Source organism: Labeo rohita, chromosome 10 (assembly GCF_022985175.1).
Source record: "Labeo rohita strain BAU-BD-2019 chromosome 10, IGBB_LRoh.1.0, whole genome shotgun sequence".
Taxonomy (NCBI): Eukaryota; Metazoa; Chordata; class Actinopteri; order Cypriniformes; family Cyprinidae; genus Labeo; species Labeo rohita.
In genome coordinates, this window is record NC_066878.1 from 18,761,700 (window position 1) to 18,785,983 (window position 24,284).

A 24,284-nucleotide genomic window follows, 5' to 3' on the forward strand; every position below is an offset into this window, starting at 1 on the left:
AGAGTCTTATCTAGCGAAACGATCGGTTATTTTCATTTAAAAAATACAATTTAAATACGTTTTAATCTCAAATGCTCGACTTGTCTTACTCTCCATGAACTCTGTGTATTCTGACTCAAGACGAAAAACTCCAATCATATTTTCTCCCTCAACTTCAAAAATCATTTCAAAATCATCCTACATCACTGCAGAAGTACCGACCCAGTTTTTGCAAAGTGAACATGCAAAGAAGATCAAACACCCTTAACAAAAAAGGTAAAACAGCGATATAGGACGATTTTGAAGTTAAGGGAGAACATGAGATGGGAGTTTTTCGACATACCCTAACTGTCATGAACCGGAACAAAAATAGTCCAGACGCAAGACAAGACGAACGCTTGACATTAAAAAGTATATAAATTGTATTATTTTTTTATGAAAATAACCAATCGTTTTGCTAATGAAGACCCTTCTTTCTCGGCTGGGATCATTTACAACCACATTTGGGGTTGTTTGAAGCCGCATTTAAACTGTATTTTGGAAGTACAAACTCGGGACACCATATCAGTCCATGATATGAAGAAAAATGCTGAAATGTTTTCCTCAAAAAACATAATTTCTTTACGACTGAAGAAAGAAAGACATAAACATCTTGGATGACAAGGGGGTGAGTAAATTATTTGTAAATTGTTGTTCTGGAAGTGGACTTCTCCTTTTATCGAAGATATTTTATGCCGACAATGATTTCAGCACTTTTTGTGGAACATGTTTAATGTGCTTGTCCACATGCAAGTGAACACTGCAAAAAAAAAAAAAAAAAAAAATGATTTAAAGAGATTAAAAAATAAATTAGATTAATAAATAGATTAATAAATAAATAAAAAATAATTTTGGACTTCTAGAGTAGAGTTTAATTTACTTACTTCAGAAAACTCATAGATTAGAATGTTCAGTTGAAATTTAAAATATAAATGTATAATTTGAGGATTGAAAAGACCTTTTAATTCATAATCAAAAGTCACTGTAGATAGATAGACAGACAGACAGACAGACAGATAGATAGATAGATAGATAGATAGATAGATAGATAGATAGCAGTGTTGGGGAGTAACTACATGTAACGTAATTACATCATTTCATTACAAAGCAAATGTAACTAATCTGTTAAATGCAATGTTTCAGAATGAATCATTGTTTTTGAATAAATCAGTAAAGTGAATTATTCAATGACTCACTAATAAAGACTCACTTGTTTAGCTGATGAATGCATTGTTTTTTAACAAAATTGGCTGAATGAATGATTCAGTGAATCGCCCATGTTTCATTACTGAACGAATCAGTGTTTTTGAATTTTATAACAATATTAAAAGCTGTTGGGTAACTAGTTACATGCAACATTATTGTGTAATTTACAGTTTTTCTCAGTCGCTTTGGTGCATTTCTCACAACACTATTTACATTTGCACAACATTTACTTCAACCTCCACAACATTTAGTCATTTGTGCACATCATAGTAGCAGTTTCTCATTCCTTCCAACAAATTGCAAATGCTTTTGGACATGCATCAATTGCTTTCATACAACTCTCTGCTGTTTTATAACATTATCATTTGCTTATGTCATGTCAGTCAAAATTAACTAAACTTGTGAATGCTGAATAGTCATTCCATATAAAACTAATAGTCCTCATTTCATTGCTTGAGTCATTACATACAAAAATGTTGAACTAGTTGTCAAAATCTGTCAAGCAAATTTTATAAAAAATTTTAAATCTTTTTTTTCCTGAAAATGTCTTCTAAATTGAACAATTTCTGCAAATGTGCATGAATGATTTACAGACCTATGTATGTTGTAGGTTCAGTTCCAATATGTACTGCAATATTGTTTACAATTGTGCACAGCTCTACCCAAAGGGAGTTTATGTTTGTTGTAAATAAGGGTGTATTTATTCGTTTGCACAATGCTTTGAATAAATTAGAATTGCAAAGAGCATATGAAGTAAAAATGTGAAACATACATATTCAGTGTCTTGTACTCAGATACCTCACTAAATACAGTAATGTCTAGCTTTACTGTAGTTTTCAAATGGCTGTGCAAATAGTATATAGTGCTGTCTTGAGCATTTTCAGGAAGTGTCACCAAAATCTGACTTTTTTGCATAGGAAAAAAATTTACAGAGTAAACTGTCATAATGAAAACATGACAAAGCCATTTGACTATTTTGTTCATAAACAATGGTGTCAGGACTTTTCATCTTGATGACACTGACACTTTCATTGACATGAATACTTGCTTTTGAGGAATGAGCTATCCATTTTGAGCAAGTGACACGCTTTTGCAGGTTATCAACTAGGTTTTGCAGTTTGTACTAATTGTTTTGAGAAATGCATTAACTGTTGTGCAAATGTAAATAGTGTTGTGAGAAATGCACCAAAGCGACTGAGAAAAACTGTAATTACAAAATAAATGTAACTGTAATCTGTATGAAAATATGAGACACCAGTGTTTCAGGAGTTTAGGACACGTGCTTATTCAATAACTGCTTTACTTCCTATTTGGGTGTGTTAGACGCCAGTGTTTCCTGTTATAGTTATGCAAAGATTTGATTTCAAAAACAGTATCATAGCTAATAAACTACATCTTTTTATGATTTTAAATCTGTATTTAACCTCTGAACGACCTCAAAGTAAAAAGAGACGCTAAAGTCTGATTTTGTGGTGGCTGTGCTTTAAAATGTAATTCTTATAATCTTAATTTAAGTGACAAAGGATTTTGAAAGTCTGACAGTGTTGAGTACTGTAAGGTGAACCCTGTCTGCTTTAAATGTTTGAAAATGAACAGTTTAGAAGCATTTAGAAAAAAAAAATAATATTTAAATTTAGAAATGTAATTAAAAAGTAATCAAATGTAATCAGTCACATTACTTCAAAAATGTAGTTGAAATAGTTACACTCCTTATTACATTTTAAAGGTAACTTGTAATCTGTAACCTATTACATTTACAAAGTAACCTTTCCAACGCTGATAGACAGACAGACAGATAGATAGACAGATAGATAGATAGATAGACAGACAGACAGATAGATAGATAGATAGACAGATAGATAGATAGATAGATAGATAGATAGATAGACAGACAGACAGACAGACAGACAGGTAGATAGATAGATAGATAGATAGATAGATAGATAGATAGATAGATAGATAGATAGATAGATAGTAAAGCGCACCTCTCAGGCCTGTATGCGAAGACTCATAATAGCCTGCAGTCATAACACTGGTAAGTGATTATTAACGCCTGAGCGCACTGCTGTTAATATGACAGTAATGAGCTCATCTCAGCGATCTCAGGTTAGACATTTGAGCCAAAGATCAGCGCTCAGAAAACGCGACACTGACCCAGAACGACTCATATTAGGGATAAGAGAATCGGGGGCGGGGTCTGGTCAGTTTCCCACAGATAAATGTTTGCGTTCATAACATAAGAATCATCGCTCGGAGCGTCTATATCAGGACTCACTCCAAAACACCGACTCTACTAAGAGGATTTTATCTATGCTTAAGATTGAAATGGTAAGGTGCGTTTATGACGATAAATAAAACTCTATTTCAAAATACAGAAAGTGAAATTCAAAGTGTTGTCTCAGGGTCCAGAGGAAAGAGCGCGTCTTCTGCTGGATGCAGCGGCTGCGCTGAGCAGCATCAGCACCTCTCGAGCCGTGCCTGCTGGAGCAGTGCTGGGTCCATGTGCTCCAACACACACCTCAATGTGTGACAGCATCGCTTTCATCGCCTGCAAGTGCACGGACAGACGAGATACCGCCTATGTGCTGCAGGTAATTTGCGCGGTATGATTATAAATGACTTATAATGACTTCACCATTATTGCCTAGAAAAAAGATACAGTTCATATGTGTTTAGTGGGGCATGTTGTCACAAGTAGGCATAGTAAGAACCTCCTGTTTATTTTGCATTTGAGAACTTTACAGTTAGTGCTGTCAAATCCATTAATCCCGATTAATCGCATGCAAAATAAAAGTTTGTTTTCATAATATATGTGACCCTGGTCCACAAACCCAGTCATAAGGGTCCATTTTGTTAAACTGAGCTTTATACATCGTATGAAAGCTGAATAAATAAGCTTTCCATTGATGTATGGTTTGTTAGAACAGGACAATATTTGGTAAAGATACTACATTTGAAAATCAGGAATCTGAGGGTGCAAAAACATCAAATATTGAGAAAATCACCTTTAAAGTTGTCCAAATGAAGCTCTTACTAATGCATATTTCTAATCAAAAAATAACTTTTGATATATTTACAGTAGGAATTTTACAAAATATCTTCATGAAACATGATCTTTACTTAATTTCCTAATGATTTTTGGCATAAAACAAAAATCAATAATTTTGACCCATACAATGTATTTTTGGCTATTGCTACAAATATACCCCAGCGACTTAAGACTGGATTTGTGGTCCAGGGTCACATATGTGTTTGTACTGTGTATATATATATATATATACATATAAATAAACAGTATACGCACATATATTATGTAAACACAAACTTTTATTTTGGATGCAATTAATCATGAATAATCGACTTGACAGCACTACTTTAAAACAATAGGTATCTACCCTTTATGCAAATATTTTTTGTTGTTATTACACATAGTAAATGTATTTATTTTCAGATCTTCTTTTGTTCAGATGGACCCATCAGTGTCTAGCGAATGTCTGCAGATGATTCAGTCAGCTAGGAATGCAGAGGAGCAAAATCTAGAGGCGTATATGAAGAACGGACATCTATTTTTCAGAGCCATAAAGAATATTCCTGAAAACACAGAGCTTTTAGTTTGGTATGGGAAAGATCTAGCCAAACTGATTGGCCTCGGCACAGAGCAAAAGAACACAAAAGGTTTGAATGCATCATATATTTATATAACAGCATGATATTAAATGAAGTGTTTCAGAATGAATCAATGTTTTTGAATAAATCAGTTAAGTGAATAATTCAGTGACTTACTATAAAATAGTTACTTGTTTAGCTCATGAGTGCATCAGTGTTTTTGATCGAATTGGCTAAATGAATAATTCAATGAATCGTTCATACATATTTAATTACTGAATGAATCAGTGTTTTGGATAAATCAGGTAAATGAATAACTCAGTGACTCACTAATAAAGACAGTCACTTGTTTCGTTCAAGAATGCATCAGTGTTTTTTAATGAATTGGCTGAATGAATGATTCAGTGAATCACCCATGTTTCATTACTGAATGAATCAATGATTTTGAATAAATCAGTTAAGTGAATAATTCAGTGACTTACTATAAAATAGTTACTTGTTTAGCTCATGAGTGCATCAGTGTTTTTGATCGAATTGGCTAAATGAATAATTCAATGAATCGTTCATACATATTTAATTACTGAATGAATCAGTGTTTTGAATAAATCAGTTAAGTGAATAATTCAGTGACTCACTAATAAAGACAGTCACTTGTTTCGTTCAAGAATGCATCTGTGTGTTTTAACGAATTGGCTGAATGAATGATTCAGTGAATCACCCATGTTTCATTACTGAATGAATCAATGATTTTGAATAAATCAGTTAAGTGAATAATTCAATGATTCACTAATAAAGACAGTCACTTGTTTCGTTCAAAGAATGAATCAGTGTTTTTGAACGAATTAGTTGAATGATTCAATGAATTGCCTATACATGTTTCAATACTGAATGCATCATTTTTTCATTTTATCCAAAATAACAGGTCTTTATCAATTATATTAAAAGCTGTTGTTATCGATTTTTCTTAACCAGCGTTAGACCCATTTTTGGAAATTGTAATTACATATTAAAAAAATTAAATATACATAAAAAACAAAGCACATGAATCTGACTGATTTATTTGTTTCTGAATGAATCAGTGTTTTTGAATGAAACAGTTAAACAAATGATTCAATGACTTGTCGCCACCTACTGTCAATACATAAATGTTTCACTGAAATGTAAAATGACTTTTCATTCGCATTTCTCTTTTAGGTTTAATCTGCTCTGAATGCAAGCAGAGTTTTCTCTTTGAATTCCCTCTGTTGGCACACAAGAGATTTTTCTGCATAAAGAAACCTACAAGCCTCTTGAAGAAAATCACCATTCCAGAAATGCATTCAGTGACTAGCAAACCTACCACAAACTTCCACAATTTAGCACGAGAGATGGAGAACTGCAGGAAGAATCGTCCCGCAGATGCACAGAGCCCTAAAAGAAGACATTCTCTTGAATCAGACACAGATGAGAGTGATGGCGAACCGTCATCTGTTGATATGCATGGAGATGAAAAGGTATTAGTGAAAAGGTTTTGTGTTAATGGGGTGAATAGACGTTCCTGGTCATCCGCCAGCAAAAAGTCTTTCAGTGAGGGCCGAAGTTCTCTATGCAGCCAGCTACAATGTCATGACAACTGCACAACAGACCCAGACAAGCAGGATTTTAAATCTACTACAACGACCAAGTCTGCATTCACTACTAGTGTGTCAAAAGACGCACAAGGTGAAAAGAACAAAAAGAGCGTGTTCACGCAACCTCCTCACATCACACCTCATATGCTGCTCATGTCAGCCAGTCTTACCAGCAACCTCATCCCTAACCGGACATCTATCCTCCCCAGCATTCTCCCACTCAACCTCCACAGCTCTGCTTTACTAAACATGGATCTTCCAAAACAGTTGGCTCTTCTTCCCAGTGCAAACCTTTGGTCCAAGACCTCCCGGGTGCAGCATCCACACGCTACACATTTGCAGTCGTTACTGACCCCCTCTCTGTCTTCTCTTGGTTTACCTATCCAGAACTGGTGTGCTAAATGCAATCTTTCTTTTCATATGACATCAGACCTGGTGCAACACATGAGGTCCCACCACAAGAGGGCGCTGTCAGATGAGAGACAGTCGAGGAACAGGAATGAGAGGCTGAAGTGTCCCATATGTGACGAAACGTTCAGAGAGCGTCATCACCTCTCACGTCACATGACCTCTCATACATGAACTCATGTTAAAAAATAAAAATAAATACATTTTTTTTTTTTTTTTTTTTTACAAAATCTACCTAAATGTTGTTAAAAATGTTTACATTTTATTTATTTATTTTTTTTAATTAATATGAAATGTAAGTCTTAAATGTAAATTCTCTTTAAGCTCGTTATATATTTTGTGATCTTGTTTTTTTTTGCATTATCCAATGCTAATGCCATCACCTGGGAATGTGAAGGGATATCACTTACTAAACACACACACACAAAAAAAATAATATTTAGATTTGTAAGGTACTTTTTAAAGTATTAAATAACTGTTTGATAAATTGTACATTTGAATAAAATGCCTATTCAGGTAAATCTGGCAAAACTGAGCCTTTTGTTTTTAAGGAAATCTAAAATAAAAATGTGTTTTTTAAATAACACTGTATTTTACTCATGCGCCTTTGTGTTAATGCTCTAAATTTATTTAAAGAAACTAAATATCATTTGAAAACAACTGTATCATGTTTTATTGTCCTTTAAAAAATTTTTTAGCATTTTTGGCAATATCTGTATCATATAACCAAATAATAGCTTTTTAACCATGAAACAACATTCAATTTCAGTTATTTTTTTAGCGAAATAATCCTCAAAAGCACAAACAGGTTTTTCCTGTATTCGTTTATTTAAATGGCTTAAAATTGGATCCAAAGTTATTCTAAATTGGTCACAATTCATAGTAGCAATACTAGTTTGACCACTAGGTGGCGCAGAAGTACTTGTTTATTATTTTTTTAGTCTATGGTTTATTTCCATCTCCACACTATCAACTGATTAATGCCAATGTTCGAATGAACTATAATTAAAATACAGAAATTGAAAAATAAGTTAATTTAAAAAAGTGCTGTCAAACAATAATCACGCTTAACCACAACCAAAATAAGTTTTTGGTTATATAATGTGTGTGTACTGTACTGTAAATACATACAAATTCATGTATATTTTCAAATGTTTATATATTAAATATTTATATTATATAAGAATACAAATATATACATTTAAATACATATTTTCAAAATTTATAATGTATGTTTGTGTATTTATATATACATAATCATAATAACTATACACAGTACACACACATATATAAACAAAAACTTTTATTTTGGATACTGATTTAAAAAAAACATCCTGTATGAATGAAATATTGAAAAATAGAGACCACACAAGAAATCATCTTAATTCAGAGATCCTTTATAGGGAAACATATACACTGGTCACATGAAACTATATACATAAAAATATCTTTTTAATATTGTAACAAATATGTTCAGTACACAAACTATTGATACCACTTACCAAAAGCAAAAAACAAAACAAAACAAAACAACGTAATAGTAGAACAGGTCAGCCAGCGACATGCTCTTAATTCACCCAGGAGATCTATAGCATGTTTATAACACATTTCATTAAGGTACTTGAGGTAAATGAGATGAGTATGTTTCCTTTAGCATAGTGTTACTGTCACAATGAGAATCCAGCCTCAATTTCAACAATGAAACCACAGGAAAGTGTCATGATTAAAAAAGTCCTTCAAAATCTTCAGTGCCATCAGTCCTCGTGTCAGGACACGATCCCAAATTCACCGTTCACATTCTACTGAGAGACGTCCTAGAGTAACGGGAAACAAATGGGAGATGAAATTGAGCGCCTATATACAGTAGCGGCAAGTCGTTTAAAAATTCACAGATGAAAGTCAAAAACAAGGGTATTTAGAAAAGAGCTCAGACCTGAGTGAACGGCGTGTGTCCCTCTCCAGATTGTTTTCAGGACCTTCACTCTCATACGAAGCGAGCTGGAGCTCTGAAACACAACACAAATACATTTATTCCATACACTCAATTAATGTAACCACAGCTATTTTACGTACAGAAATATTGGTAACACTTTATTTTAATGTGACGTAGTAACGTACTTACTATTAGTAAATGACAGTAAATTACGCATAATTACTAGCAACTAACGGTAAACCAAACCCTAAACCCATCCCTGTAAGAAGTACATGTAGATAATTAATATTACTCAATACTTATGTGTAATTTCATTGTAACAATGTTACCTTTAAATAAAGTGTAATTAAAATAGTTCTTTTAAAAATAGGTGACATCATTGTATTATTTGGATACTAAATTGTGGTTAGTCATTTTCTTTTTGCAAACAACCTACAGCCGTTTCTATTTCTGCCACTGGGAAGGGAAAAAAAAAAAAAAAAAAAAGGAATTGGGACTTTTTCTCTTCACAATTCTCACAATTTTTCCCCCATCGCAATTTCGAGTTCACATTTCTCAATTCTGACTTTTTTTTTTCCTCAGAATTGGGAAATATAAACTTGTAAAAAGTCAGAATGGCGAATTTATATCTCGCAATCACGTCTTTTTCCTCAGAACTGCGAGTTTGTATCTTGCAATCGTGACTTTTTTCCCTCAGAATTGCAAGTTTATAACACACGATCGCACCTCTTTCCCCTCAGAATTGCATTTATATCGCACAATCACAATTTTTTTTCCTGAGAATTGTGAGTTTATAACACGCAGTCATGCCTTTTTTTCCCTCAGAATTGCATTTATATCTCGCAATCATGACTTTTTCCTCAGAATTGCAAATTTATAATGTGCAATTGTGTCTTTTTCTTCTCAGAATTGCATTTATATCACGCAGGCACAATTTTTTTCCTCAGAATTGCAAGTTTATATCTTGTAATCGCTCCTTTTCCCTTCAGAATTGCATATATATCACGCAATCACAATTTTTTCCTGAGCATTGCGAGTTTATAACGCGCAATCACTTCTCTTTTCCCTCAGAATTGCGATTTATATCTCGCAATCATGACTTTTTTCCTCAGAATTGCAAGTTTATAACGCGCAATTGCGCCTTTTTCACTCAGAGTTGCGTTTAGATCGCACAATCACGCTTTTTCCCCCTCAGAATTGCATTTATATCGCGTAAGCACAATTTCTTTCCCTCAGAATTGTGAGTTTATATCTCGCAATCGTGACTTTTTTTCCCTCAGAATTGCAAGTTTATAACGCTCAATCACGCCTTTTTCCCTCAGAACTGTCTATATTGCGCAATCACAATTTTTTTAACCTCAGAATTGCATTTATTTCTCACAATCACGCCTTTTTTTCCCCCTCAGAATTGCATTTATATCATGCAATCACATTTTTTTTCCTCAGAATTTTGTTCATATCTTGCAAACGCGCCTTTTTCTTAGGAATTGTGTTTATAATGCGCAATCGCGCCTTTTTCCCTTCAGAAACGCGAGTTTATATCTCACAATCGTGACTTTTCTCCGACTTTAGAACACACAATTGCAAGTTATTAAGTCAGAAGTCATTCTTCCCACTCAGAACTGGACTTTAGAACTGACAATTGCGAGTTTATGATTTCACAGTTCTGAGAAAAAAAGTCAAAATTGTGAGATAAAAAGTCACAGTTACCTTTTATTTTTCATTCAGTGGCAGAAACCAGCTTCCATACATTTCACCATCTAGTTTTCTAAGAGCAAGTACAAAAAGCATCAACTCACCATCTTCACTGAACACTGGTGCGCTGATCAGATACTGCAGGGTTTTCCTGTCCCTCTCAAAAGGACAGACCACCTGCCTCCAGGACAGAAACTCGCTCACTTGTTTGGCCAGCTCCCAAAATTTCTGTAATACGAGTGAAGAAAAGCTTTATCTTCTGCACTACTAGATAACCAAGTGATACAGTATTATAGAGAATTACATGTCAACTTACCTCGAAATTGATGTGGCCGTTAGGCAGTCTATTGACACAGCCTTCATTCAAGAAGTAGATATCCTTTATGAACAAGCTGAAGAACGGGATAACAATCTGAAAGATAAAAGTGAATTCATATTAAATTCACATGCACTTTACACGTGTTAAAATTAGGGCTATCAAATGATTAATTGCGATAATATTCGCATAGAAAATAAAAGTTTGAGTTTGCCTAAAATAAATGTGTGTACTGTGTGTAATTATTATGTATATATAAATACACACAAATTAATGTATATATTTAAGAGAAGTACTTGTAAAAATTTCTTACATATATATACACATGAATGTGTTTGTATTTCTAATATACATAATTACACTCAGTACACACACATATACTAGGCAAACTTAAACTTTTAAATGTATGCAATTAATCGTGATTAATCGTTTGACACTTAAAATGGAAGTTTTGTATTAAAAAAAACAAAAAAACAACAACAACAACAACAACAACAAAAAAAACCTTACCATTTCTTGGCTTGTGTGTGCTGTACTGGACCTCTGAGTTGCTCCCCGCAATGCAGTGCGGTAGCTGTAGAAGTTGCTCGATGGATCCATTTGGTGCTAATATACCAAAACAAACAGCAAAATTAATTGTGTGCATAGAAAACATGTATAGTTTAAAACATTTCCATACATAGTAAAGTCTAAGGGTGTGTTCACACTTGTAGTTTGGTTCATTTGGTTCAGACCAAAAAGGAAAATGATAAATTTGGTCCTGGTCTGCTTAGCGTTCGCACTGGCATTTTTGACAGCGAACCTAAAGGCATAGTGGTACGTTCACAACCTGATTGAATGACGTATATTTCGTGATGGAACTCACTGAACACTCCAAACAAAAAAAGAAAGGTGTGTTCGACTTAAAGCGGCACTGCGAGTGTATGACATCAAAGTACCCACTCACAGAGCTCATAAAAGGCCTCCTCGTTGCTCCATGTTTGCCCTCTGCTCATTTTGTTTTGGAAACACATGTTCCCTGCGTGTAATCATGTCGCATAGCGTCACGTTTTTGGTTCGTTTGGAAGTCTTTGATCCGTGTCACATTCACATTTCATTCAAACCGCACCAGAGTTTGTTTGGAATCGAACCGAGACCCATCTTTTTAGCTTCCCACTTGTTTGCTGCGCACCAGGATTTGGATGGCAGTGTACACACTTACTCAAGTGAACCGCACTAACAGAGCAATTGCACCAGGGTTCGTCTTAATCAAACCAAACATGACAAGCATGAACACTCCCTAAAAGTCTGAGACCACTTCAATGAAGTAATAAAACTTCAATTTTTAAAGGTTTTTGAGGGAAACATTACAGGATTTTTTTTCCATATAATGGACTTTAATGGGGATCAGCGGGTTGAAACTCCAAATTGCAGTTTCAGTGGAGCTTCAAAGGACTGTACACCAGATCCCAGAACCAAATAAAAAGTGTATATATATATATATATATATATATATATATATATATATATATATATATATATATATATACACACACACACACACACACACACACACACTTTTTAACCACAAATGCTCCTTCTGCACTAGCTTGTCTTCACGCATTACACAATCACATTGGAAAGGTCACATGACATAGAAGTACCAACCCAGTGTTTACAAAATGCAAAAAAACAAATAAATAAAAGGTCAAAGACCCTTTACAAAAACAGGTAAAACAACGATGCCGGCCAATTTTGAAGTTGGAGGAGAAAGTTAGGAGTTTTTCATTGTGATTTCGTAATGTGTGAAGACGTACATGTGCATCGCAATATGAGTATTTATGGTTAAAAAGTTTATACATTCGATTTTTTTTTTTTTTTTTTAAGAAAATGACCAATTGCTTCACTAGATAAAACCATTATTCCTTAGCTGGGATCGTGTGGAGCCTTTTGAAGCTGCACTGAAACTGCAATTTAGACCTTCATCCTGTTGATCCCCACTGAAATCCACTATATGGAGAAAAATCCTAAAATGTTTTCCTTAAAAACCTTCATTTTTTAATCGAACGAAAAAGACATGAACATCTTGGATGACTTGGGGGGCGAATAAATGATCAGGAAATTTTAATTCAGTAGTGAACCTTTTCATTGTTTCTTTGGTTTAAAAAAAAACTACAAATCTTGAAATGTTGTGCATTTCCAAGTTTAAATTAGATGGTGGTCTGAGACTGTGTATCTTTCTCTCTTCATCATAACAGTTTCCTTACCACCAGGATGTCAAACTTGTCCGTGTTGACTTTATTCCAGGTTTTCTTCAATCTGGATACAGGGTTCATGTTCATCCCAGCTACAAGGTAAAATATTGTTAATCATCACTTCAATGCAAGTCTAGTCTACAGCTAACAAGATTGTTTTTGCATCATTGCACACTTTAAATTAATGACAGAATTCAATATGTACTCACTAATAATGGCCATTAATGAGTTGAAGTTCCCGATGTTGAAGCATTCCTGTGCCACGTCTATGAAGAACTCCAGCACTCTTGCTCTGTGTTTCTTCTTCACAGGCTGAAGACAAACCAGCAGAGGGCAGCATAGTGTCAGTGATTGCAATCATACTTGTTTCCATAGAGCAGTGTTCTCAGCTGGTTTTGCTCCAGGAAGCAGATTTTACATTGGAAATGAAGCAGCATTCAGCTTCGGATCATTCAAAAGTAACAAAAACCGCACAGGCTCAGAATTATACAAGTGACAGAGCAGTTACGCAACTTTTGACGTCAACAGCAAAAGATAAGATTTTCCTGCTACCGCTGCTCTGGTTTATTCCAAAATAGACGAAAGGTGCACTCACCATGCAAATTTCTGTGGCTATCAGGTAGCTCAGTCTGTTGAACCATTCAATGTAAGCTTCCAGGTTACTCGCTTTTCTTTTGCTGAAGAAACTCTGACAGACAAAAGTTCAACTGTTATTAAAATAGCCAAGCTGCTTCTTTATCTGTGGCTATTCTTACGTAATCTTTGAGTACAGCTGTGTGACCCTCTTACCTTATGGTTGTCCGAGGGTCTTTTCTGAGCAAACGCTCGAACGAATTCCTCAGGGCCAATGTAACCGAGTCTCTCCTACATGTAGAAAACATGAGAGCAGGTTTAAAGGAGTAGTTTATTTTAGAATAAATAAATAGCTGAAAACGTATTCTCAGATCATCCAAGATGTAGAAGAGGTTGTTTCTTTTTCAGTACAGATTGACATGACTTGCTCACGAATGGATCCTCTGCAGTAAATGGGTGCCGTCAGAGTCCAAACAGCTGATTAAAAATGTTACAGTAATCCACACCACTCCAGTCCATAAATGAATGTCTTGTGAAGTGAAAAGTTACAAGTTTGTAAGAGATAAACCCATCATTAGGATGTTTATTATGGCTAAGGACGTTGCTTATGGCTAAAATACAAGTCCTCCATAATATTGCATCTGAATCAGAAGAGAAATATGCAGTTAAAACACCTTAATGATGAATTTGTTTCTTACAACGTGCAGCTTTTCACTTCACAAGACTATAATTAATAGTCTGAAGTCGTATGGATTACTGTGATGTTTTTATCAGCTGTTTGGACTCTCATTCTGACGGCACCCATTCACTGCAGAGGATCCACTGGTGAGCAAGTCCAAATCTGTTTTGATGAAAAAGCAAATTCCTTTACATCTTTAATAGTGAGTAAATCTGTGTGAACCATTAAGTACAGAACAGCAATACTGACAGCCAATCAGATTGAAGCTTGCCATCACTCACCATCTCGATGTGTGTCAGTTGTTGGGCGAAGACGAAAGGGTCATCACACAGATTCAAAACACAATCGTCTCTGCGTACTAACTGCTGCTTGGATTTGAGGGCGAGCGGTCTGTCCATGGCGGCGGCCGTGGCGCTAGATGTCGCCAGCGACTCTTCGTACTGTCCGAGGGTGGTCAGTTTGCGTAAGAGGCGCTGAATGAGTCTCTGCATGGCCCTCCGTGAGAGCTAGTCAAAAACAACACAACCATTTCCTACGTCAGCATTATAATATCCATTCTGTTCGTCTGTGGCCAAAAAAAACATTTGGTAACTGTAAGCTGTTTTGTTGATATCACAGCTTGAGCAAAAAGGAAATACGTCAGAGGGTTTGGAGCCAAACAGCGTAGATGCAAATCCAACGCATTTGCATGTGGCTCTAAATCCAGGTCATGTTGATGCCTGATATATTGATATATCCATACAGAAGAATGTAGTCATACATCACTGTTCATTTATTCAAGATTTAGTTCAAAAACAAACAACAGCACGATGAAATCATGATGATTCTGCTAGATCATGAGGATGGTATCATTTCTGCTTACCTCATCTCCAAAGGCAAGGCGATGGGTCATCTCTTTGAGGCTGCGCATCATGCGCTCATCCCTAAAGTCGTACGGGAAGGTCTCTGTCCATTCTGTGAGCAGCTGCACGATTTTCGGTGCCATTTCCCGTATTCTTTTCTGTTGAGTAAAGCAAGACAGGTTAGCACTGAATCATCTACAGTTCGCTATAAGATAGTAGCTACTAGGCAACATCTACCAAATCATGTTTACTAAAATCGGAGATTTTTTTTTTTTGTAAAGTGAATCATCTATACTGGTTATGAATCATCACCCCAAAAAAGTTATGATATAAATAAACAAGTTACATATGTGACCCTGGACAACAAAACCAGTCTTAAGTAGCATGGGTATGTTTGTATCTATAGCCAAAAATACATTGTATGGGTCAAAATGATCGATTTTTCTTTAATGCCAAAAATCATAAGGATATTAAGTAAAGATTATGTTCCATGAAGATATTTTTTAATTTATTAAAATTTCCTACTGTAAATATATCAAAACTTAATTTTGGATTAGTAATATGCATCACTAAGAACTTCTTTTAGACAACTTTAAAGGTGATTTTCTCAGTATTTTAATTTTTTTGCACCCTTAGATTTCAGATTTTCAAATAGTTGTATTTCAACCAAATATTGTCCTATCCTAGCAAACCATAAATCAATGGAAAGCTTCTCAAATTTCAAAAACATTGAGCCTTATAACTGGCTTTGTGGTCCCGGGTCACATTTATGTAATACTAGGGCTGCCATGATTTCTCAATTCAATTTGAGTACTTGATTTTAAAAAATCCTCAATTGCATTTTACCAGTCTTCAACAGTTGTGTTACATGTAACGCATTATTAGACTGTTTTCCAAGGCTGCATGATATTTAAATCAATTTAAAAATCATAATAAAGCATTATGCTTTTGTGAATTCACAAACGCTACAAATACATCAGTATCTTTCTCAATATGCTAACTGTTCTTTTTCAGATAAAAGCTCAAACCCTAGCGTTTACATGTTTTGATGTCCACATATTCAAGAAATTACAGTGTCAGAAATGGGCAACTATTAAAGATTTAGAGGACATTTCAATTAAATGTTGTTTAGTCAATAATAATCAAGGATTTGATCGTGCAGTAAAGTGTAAAACAATTGTCAGGCCGTTGGCACCCTCTGAAGTCATTTGTAATAATGCGTTAATGTACTTTATGTATTTGAACAGTTTTGTTCAATAAAACCATTTGATTACTTGCTTTTGATACTTTATTAAAACTAGTTATTGCCTCGTTGCTATTATATAAGTATTTTAAGTAATTTTAAAGCCTGTTGTTCGCTTAGGTCGGTTTATATTACTAAAAAAATGTATTATAATTATCCGATTACACGATTAATTGTCAAAATAATCAACAGATTACTCGATTACCAAAATAATCATTAGTGTCAGCCCTATGTAATACATTTCTAGCGTGCCTCAGGGGGATGATCCTCACAAATCTGACATTAAGTTACTTTCTGGTGCAATAAATGTCCAAAATAGTTTTTTTCTAGCCAAAGATACTATAGGAAAACTATGTAAATGATTCAATTAATGCATTTAAAATAATAACGGGTACAGTACATACTGAATCAATATGGAAAAAGTTTATGTACTTACGTACTTTATGGATTTTAACAGTTTTGTTCAATAAAACCATTTGATTACTTGCTTTTGATACTTCATTTGAACTAGTTATTATTGCCTAGTTGCTATTATATATGTTTTTTAAGTAATTTTAAAGCCTGTTGTTTACTTAGGTCTGTTTTTATTACTAAAAAAACAAAAACAAAACTTAATTATTTGATTACTCGATTAATCGTCAGAATAATCGACAGATTACTCGATTGCCAAAATAATCGTTAGTGACAGACCTATATAATACATCAACATTTCTAGCATGGGAAGATCCTCACAAATGCATTTTTAAGTTACCTTTGAGTGCAATAACTGTCTAAAATAGTTTTTCCTGCCAAAGATACTATAGGGGAAGTATGTAAATAATTCAAAGAATGCATTTAAAAATAATAACGGATGCACACTGAATCAACATGGAAAAAAAATAGATTAAATTAAACTTAAAGGAACAATGGTAACACTTTACAATAACGTTCATTAGTTAATATTCGTTAACTGATGTAGTTAACTAAGTAAGAATGAGCAATACTTCTACAGCATTTAATAATCTTAGTTAATGTTAATTTCAGCATTTACTAATGCATTATTAAAATCAAAAGTTGTTTGTTAACATTAGTTAATGCACTGTGAACTAACATGAACAAACAATGAACAACTGTTTTTCTATTAACCAATGTTAACAAAGATTAATAAATGCAGCAATTAATGTATTGTTCATTGTTTGCTCATATTAGTTAATTAATGTTAACAAATAACAAATTCTTACCCTCATGTTGTTCCAAACCTGTATGAGTTTCTTTCTTCTGTTGAACACAAAAGAAGATACTTCAAAAAATGCTGGTAACTGTTGCTGTTACCTATTGACTTCCATAGTATGGATAAAATAAGTTAATGGGAACCACAACAGTTTGGTTTCTAACATTCTTTAAAGTATCTTCTTACAGTTTGTGTTCAACAGAAGAAAGAAACTCATACATGTGGAACAAGTAAATGATGACAGAATATTAATTCTTGAGTGACTGATTCCTTTAATGTATTTACTGTCAACCCAAAGATTCAAACCCCTAATGGGAGTGATTTAGTTTTGATGTATCGTGTCACATGGCACTTGCAGAAAATTAGCATATTAAAATAGAATTGATTCATGAGTTGTCACACAGGTGTGTATGTACTGGCTATTTTACAAATGATTCGAATGTGGGTTCAATCATTTATTATGCATGACTCTTTTGAATCTTTTGTGTAAGTGTTACATAACATGAATGTGTTTTGGCAGTGATGCCAGACTTATTCAGTCAGTTGTTATGAATAATCTTATCTTTTGGTTTGCATCCACCGAGTACCTTTCTAGGCGAAGTTTGATTAATTCACTGGATTATCCAAAAACAGACATTACCGCATGGTTATGTAACACATCTCAGTTATACTTTCCAGCAAATTGTGATGAAAAATGACTCATTTGGTGATATAACATTACCTTATCTGTCTGTGGGTCGCCAACCCTGTGATGGTCCACACAGAGGTAACAAACACGAGACATGAGCTCAAACGGATGCAGGAAGAGACGAGAGCTTAGCAGGAAGGTGAAAATGTATGATCTCTAAAATTAAAAAAAAGACAGGAAAATCTCAAGCATCAGTCAAATGTTGACATTTACCGTGCAACTGATAATTATCACGGTGAGGGCTGTATACTTACGTCAGGGTAATAGTCCACAGTAGGGACTAAGAGCTGTATCAGGGCTTCCAGAGAGCCAGAAACAAGCTTATTATCACGGTAGTGCAGTCCCCCATAGTTCTCCTCCACGGGTTGGCGGTGACTATGGCTGCTGCTGTAAGTGCTAGGGTTGAATTTGCTTGAATATGGAGTTGTCTGTGGCATTTCGGACCTGTGGATGAAAACATTAGTCATTCAGTAAGAAAGTTGCAGAGCAGCATCCCTCTGAAACAAGGTGTGAAATAAACACCCACCACCAGATGAACACAGATACATGCATGCAGTCATTTTGAGCATCTACTTGTCTCAAACTAATTTGGTTTAACAAGAAATTGTTTAGAAGCAGATACTTGATAAATGTAGTTTATGTTTTTAATTGTCAATATTTTCAACGACCCTAACATACAAAATGAGTACTAGAATTTAACCAAATATATTGTTTTTGTGCCATAAGTGTATTTTTATTAAACATTTAGCTGTAGGTTTGAAAAAAATAAACATTAGCAAATCCTCATCACAGAAAACCATCATTAACTAGGGGTCGACCGATATGTTTTTTAGGACCAATGCTGATTATTACTGATCAAGTAGACCAATAACTTGTATATATGTCCAGTGTAAAATGATAATGTCAAAATTAAGTATAATAAGTGCTTTGACAAAAACTCTTTAAATACTTTTACATTATTTTATCTGCAAATCAGTTTTGAAAATAACAGATAACCATAAAATGTTTAATATCGGCACCGATAATCAGTCAAACCCTACTCTTAACTATCATTGGCCAAGCAGTGGGCCCCATTAACCCATTGTAAACCTTTCTAATCTAGACAAACTGTAAATAATTGAAAAGCTCTTTTCACATTTGGTAACTTTTTCTCCATTTCCTAATAATAACTTGTTTGACTTTAATAAAGTGCTATCTTAAAAAAGAAACCAAACTTAAAACCATTCAAGATTTACACATTTCAGTTGGAAATGTTATTCATGTCTATGCTGAAACAGTAGGACAGTTAACATGTTAAGTTTAATTGTTGGTTGTTAAGGCACACATACTTGGTCAACATAAGCTAGTTAGTTACAACAAAGCACCAATAAGGCAAGTGACACTTTTGAGCGCTGGCCCAAACATTAGCTGTCAGTTGAAAATAAGTAAATAAGACGGCATGACAGGAATAAATTTATAAGCACACATTTCTTACAATATACTGATTTTTCTTTTCCAACCCATTCTAACTTATGCTTATGAACTTTTAACTTAACAGAAAACCATGTTTAACCTGTTAACTAGGGGTCGACCGATGTGTGTTTTTTTTTTTAGAGCTGATGCTGATTATTACAGATCAAGCAGACCGATAACCGTTATTTGAAGTGATATACATGTCTGGTGTAAAAATGACAATGTCAAAATTAAAAATAACAAGGGCTCTGACAAAGACTCATTAAATGCTTTCAAATTTTATTGGCAAATCAGTTTTGGAAATGACCGATACTGATAATCATAAAAATGCTTAAAAGAGAAGTCCACTTTCAAAACACAGATTCACATATAATGTACTCACCCCCTTGTCAGCCAAGATGTTCATGTCTTTCTTTCTTCAGTCGTAAAGAAATTGTTTTTTGAAGAAAACATTTCAGGATTTTTCTCCATATAATGGACTGATATGGTGCCCCGATTTTGAACTTCCAAAACGCAGTTTAAATGTGCCTTCAAACGATCCCAAATGTGGTTGTACACGAGTCCCGCCGAGGAAGAAGGGTCATATCTAGTAAAATGATTGGTTATTTTCATTTTTTGAAAACAAACAAAAAAAAAAACAAATACAATTTAAATACTTTTTGCTTTGTGTATTCTGGCTCAAGACAGTTACGGTATGTCGAAAAACTCCTCAACTTCAAAAATCATTTCAAAATCATCCTACATCGCTGCAGAAGTACAGACCCAGTCTTTGCAAAGTGAACATGCAAAGAAGATCAAACACCCTTAACAAAAAAGGTAAAACAGCAATATAGGGCGATTTTAAAGTTGAGGGAGAACATGAGATGGGAGTTTTGCAACATACCCTAACCGTCATGAACCGGAACAAAAACAAGACAAGTGTTTGACATTAAAAAGTATATAAATTGTATTATTTTCATGAAAATAACCAATCATTTCGCTAAATGAGACCCTTTTTTCTTGGCTGGGATCATTTACAACTGCATCTGGGATCGTTTGAAGCCGTATTTAAACTGCATTTTGGAAGTTCAAAATCAGGGCACCATCTCAGTCCATTATATGGAGAAAAATGCTGAAATGTTTTCCTCAAAAAACAGTTTCTTTATGACTGAAGAAAGAAAGACATGAACAACTTGGATGACAAGGGGGTGAGTACATTATATGTGAATCTTTGTTTTGGTAGTGGACTTCTCCTTTAATATTGGTGCCGATAATCGGTCGACCCCTACTTTTAACTGTCACTGGCCAAGCGTCTATTTCTTATTTATAACTTGTTTGACTTCAATAAAGTGCTTTCTTTAAAAAGAAACCCAACTTAAAACCACTTGAGATTTGCAGATTTCAGTTGGAAATGTTATTATCAGGTCTATGCTGAAACAGTAGGACAGTTAACATGTTAAGTTTAATTGTTGGTTGTCAAGGCACACGTATTCAACATAAGCTAAGTTTCAACAAAGCACCAATAAGGCAAGTGTTTAGCTGTCAGTTTAAAATAAGACGTCATGACAGGGATAAATTTACAGACACAAATTTCTTGCAACATACTGATTTTTCTTTTCCAAACCATTCTAACTTATGCTTATGAAAATGTCAGCATCAGTATTAGCAAATCCTCATCACAGAAAGCCATATTTAACCTGCTAACTAGGAATCAACTGATATGTGTTTTTCAGGGCAATACCGATTATTACAGATCAAGCAGACCGATAGCCGATATTCTGAAGCAATATATACGTGTCTGGTGCAAATAATAAAAATGAATGTCAAAATTAAGAATAACAAGGGCTCTGACAAAAACTTTAAATGCTTTTAAATTATTTTTTTGGCAAACTGGTTTTGAATATGACTGATAATGATAAAAATGCTTAATATCGGGAGCCGATAATCGGTCAAACCCTACTGTTAACTGTCACTGGTCAAGCAGTGGGCCCTATTAACCCATTGTAAACCTTTCCAGTTTAGACAAATTTTATATATTGGAAAGCTCTTTTCAAATTTGGTTATTTATTTTTCTTTATTTCCTATTTAGAACTTGTTTAACTTCAATAAAGTGCTTTCTTTGAAAAGAAACCAAACATTCAAGATTTACAGATTTTAGTTGGAAATTATCAGGTCTATACTGAAACGGTGGGTTAGTTAACAGGTTAGATTTAATTGTTGTTATTAAGTTAACATAAGCTAGTTAGCTGCAACACAGCACCAAAAGTGCAAGTGATATTTTTGACAACTGACAGAAATATTATTAGCAATACTGTCAGTAAAAGTTACAGAAGTGCCCCAGATATTTACAACGTGAAAATATAAAAGCGTCAGTGAGAAAATACAGCAGATGCAGTGTCATAAGGGTAAATCTGCTCAAATTAAAGTATTATTTTTAATTAATACAATAAAATTAGGTTACATGAATAAATATAATAGAATATAATTGCATATAATTATTCCATTTATAAAACCTTCGTCATCTGAATAAAAACAAAGCACCTGTCATAATTACAACGTCCCAGCTGGTAAACATGAACTTCCATGGAGGACATGAACGCACCATTATTTACAGTCAGTAACAGCTATCAGTAAAAGCTGACGCTATAATTATTTGCACAATGCAAAAGTTAATTTCTGATATTTCAGGTTATTTTAAAGCTATTCGAACTGGTAGAAAACATACTAACAAAATGCAATTTACCAATCCCAGCGGATGGAGGTCAGAAGAAATGCTAATTTCCCTCCTGCTCTGCAATCTCTAAAGCTCCTGTATACTAGGTGTCCTCTTAACCCTAAACACTGTTATTGGATTAAGGAAAAGTCTTGTGGTCAAGCTGGTTTAATGGCAGGAGTCTTTTCTTGAACCACTGATCTCCTTCATGTTCAATGCATCAACACTGCAGACCTACTTTCCTACTCCACTCCATGTAGAAAACACAGTATTTGTGATCTTATGGTTAAAAGCAAACGTTCCAAATTCTGAACGTACCCAAAAACAACTAATTTGACTGCCAACGACGTTCCTATGACAACAGTGACTCACTGACCAACCACCTTAACGTGTGAAACTTTCCTTTTGAATGAGTCTCGTGATTTTTCTTGTGGCTTATTCATCAATCATTAAAGGGATAGTTCACACACAAATTATAACCGTGTCATCATTTACTCATCCTCGTGTCATTTCAAACCTGTGTGACTTTTCTTTCTTGTGTGGAAAGGTAAAGGCAGAATAATTGCATGGGAAAACATTAAATGAAAGTGAACATGGACTTTCTGTAGAAAGAAAATCATACATGTTTGGAGCAGAAAGTAGTGACTATATATTATTTTTGGATGAAGTTCTTCTATAAATGTGTCACTTCCCTGGAGAAGCATAGTAAACTTCACATCTAACATTTGTGGAACAGGTCATATTTAGTGAGAGTTTTAAGCAAAAATACACAAAATGCATGCAGTTCATGCAAACAGGAGGAAGAGATGGTAAACAGACCGTGCAGTCCGTGTAATTACACGAATCTGCCCTTCACTAACTACCACTGACTCATCACACCAGACTGAAAATCACAGATGGACGATGTGCAATCACTCTTACACATGTATGAGCAACACAAGCGAAACAAAAACAAGTTCAAACACAGATTAAAAAAATTTGCGACATCTGAAAAGTGAATGAGTTGAACTAAATATGAATGAACTACATATGCAGTAAACTAAATGTGCTCACTATAGACTTTTAAAACGATACTTGAATTGTTTGCACAATAACACATGCGATAAGTGTTTTAAAAACAACAATTATTAAGCACGAATGGCAGTATGAAGTCATTTTCAAAGTTTTTTTGATTTACAAATCTCTGTAAACTCACCACAATATTAAAAAGGTAAATGTACAAGAACGCTGGTGATATGGATATCCAAGGAAGTCCAACAAAAAGACTCCAAAACGCGTGCACACCCCAGATCAAGTTGCGTTCTTACAATGAAATCTCTCTGATAGTCTTCTTATCTTTCTTTTGCGCTCGCTACTAATAATCAATTCACTGTTAACGTGTCGCGAACGGATACTTTGTGATGATCGACGGTCTCCATTGTTGGACTAATAATCCAGGTCGTGAACATGAGAAACTAATATCGAATTCCTGTAACACCGAAAAGCATTAAGAAGGAAAACCGGAAAATGCGGTCTCGCCCACAAGGTCCGATTGACCAATCAGAGGCAGGAAGCCACAAGTTGAAATTTCCCAGTGATCCTATTGGCCAGCGCGACGTCCATCAACTCCCAAGACGCGGACTAACCGCTGACAAACAAAAACAGTCGGTTGTTTTGAAGGTTTAAGTTTTTTCAGGCTGTGTGTACACACCCTTCACTTGTTTTTATTTTCCAGAATACATACGTATTCGTTCATTATGACTCTGTTGAATGTACAGGGTGTAATATTATATAACGCATTGCGTAATATAAAGTAATGCAAGTGATATTCAAATTTAAGGGTGAAAACGTTTCAGCACCACTTGTGTCATCAAATGAGGATGTAGCTACAAGTATGCGG

General features: G+C 34.6%; 2 protein-coding genes across 3 annotated transcripts; one reads left to right on the forward strand and one right to left on the reverse strand.

Annotated features, from left to right (window-relative positions):
• The first annotated feature begins 3,237 nt into the window (after window positions 1–3,237).
• si:dkeyp-41f9.4 (PR domain zinc finger protein 8) lies at window positions 3,238–7,463 on the forward strand. 2 transcript variants are annotated; one of them, XM_051121008.1, is made up of 4 exons: window positions 3,238–3,552; window positions 3,627–3,815; window positions 4,692–4,899; window positions 6,025–7,463. In XM_051121008.1, exons 1-4 carry the CDS (start codon window positions 3,535–3,537, stop codon window positions 7,020–7,022), a joined length of 1,413 nt encoding a protein of 470 aa, XP_050976965.1. In that variant the 5' UTR covers window positions 3,238–3,534; the 3' UTR covers window positions 7,023–7,463. The 2 variants fall into 2 exon arrangements, with proteins under 2 accessions (XP_050976965.1, XP_050976966.1); XM_051121009.1 differs by lacking the exon at window positions 3,238–3,552 and having other exon boundaries at window positions 3,729–3,815; window positions 4,676–4,899.
• Window positions 7,464–8,224: 761 nt separating this feature from the next.
• Window positions 8,225–23,900, reverse strand: rasgef1bb (RasGEF domain family, member 1Bb). Its single transcript, XM_051121385.1, has 14 exons — window positions 23,601–23,900; window positions 18,516–18,705; window positions 18,295–18,417; window positions 15,141–15,278; window positions 14,560–14,784; window positions 13,816–13,890; window positions 13,622–13,714; window positions 13,236–13,338; window positions 13,039–13,118; window positions 11,303–11,398; window positions 10,793–10,888; window positions 10,581–10,704; window positions 8,782–8,854; window positions 8,225–8,662 (listed from the first exon to the last, which is right to left on the reverse strand). Exons 2-14 carry the CDS (start codon window positions 18,696–18,698, stop codon window positions 8,641–8,643), a joined length of 1,431 nt encoding a protein of 476 aa, XP_050977342.1. The 5' UTR covers window positions 18,699–18,705; window positions 23,601–23,900; the 3' UTR covers window positions 8,225–8,640.
• Window positions 23,901–24,284: the final 384 nt, after the last annotated feature.

Bases quoted from the DNA above. Each gene is read 5' to 3' on its own strand.
- si:dkeyp-41f9.4 (XM_051121008.1), top strand. The intron at 3,816-4,691 runs GTAATTTGCGCG...TCTTTTGTTCAG, and splicing joins ATACCGCCTATGTGCTGCAG to ATGGACCCATCAGTGTCTAG. The intron at 4,900-6,024 runs GTTTGAATGCAT...TTTCTCTTTTAG, and splicing joins AGAGCAAAAGAACACAAAAG to GTTTAATCTGCTCTGAATGC.
- rasgef1bb (XM_051121385.1), bottom strand. From the start codon at position 18,698: ATGCCACAGACAACTCCATATTCAAGCAAATTCAACCCTAGCACTTAC. The intron at 15,279-18,294 runs GTAATGTTATAT...TTTACTCAACAG, and splicing joins GCGACCCACAGACAGATAAG to AAAAGAATACGGGAAATGGC. The intron at 13,339-13,621 runs GTGAGTGCACCT...GTTTGTCTTCAG, and splicing joins TAGCCACAGAAATTTGCATG to CCTGTGAAGAAGAAACACAG.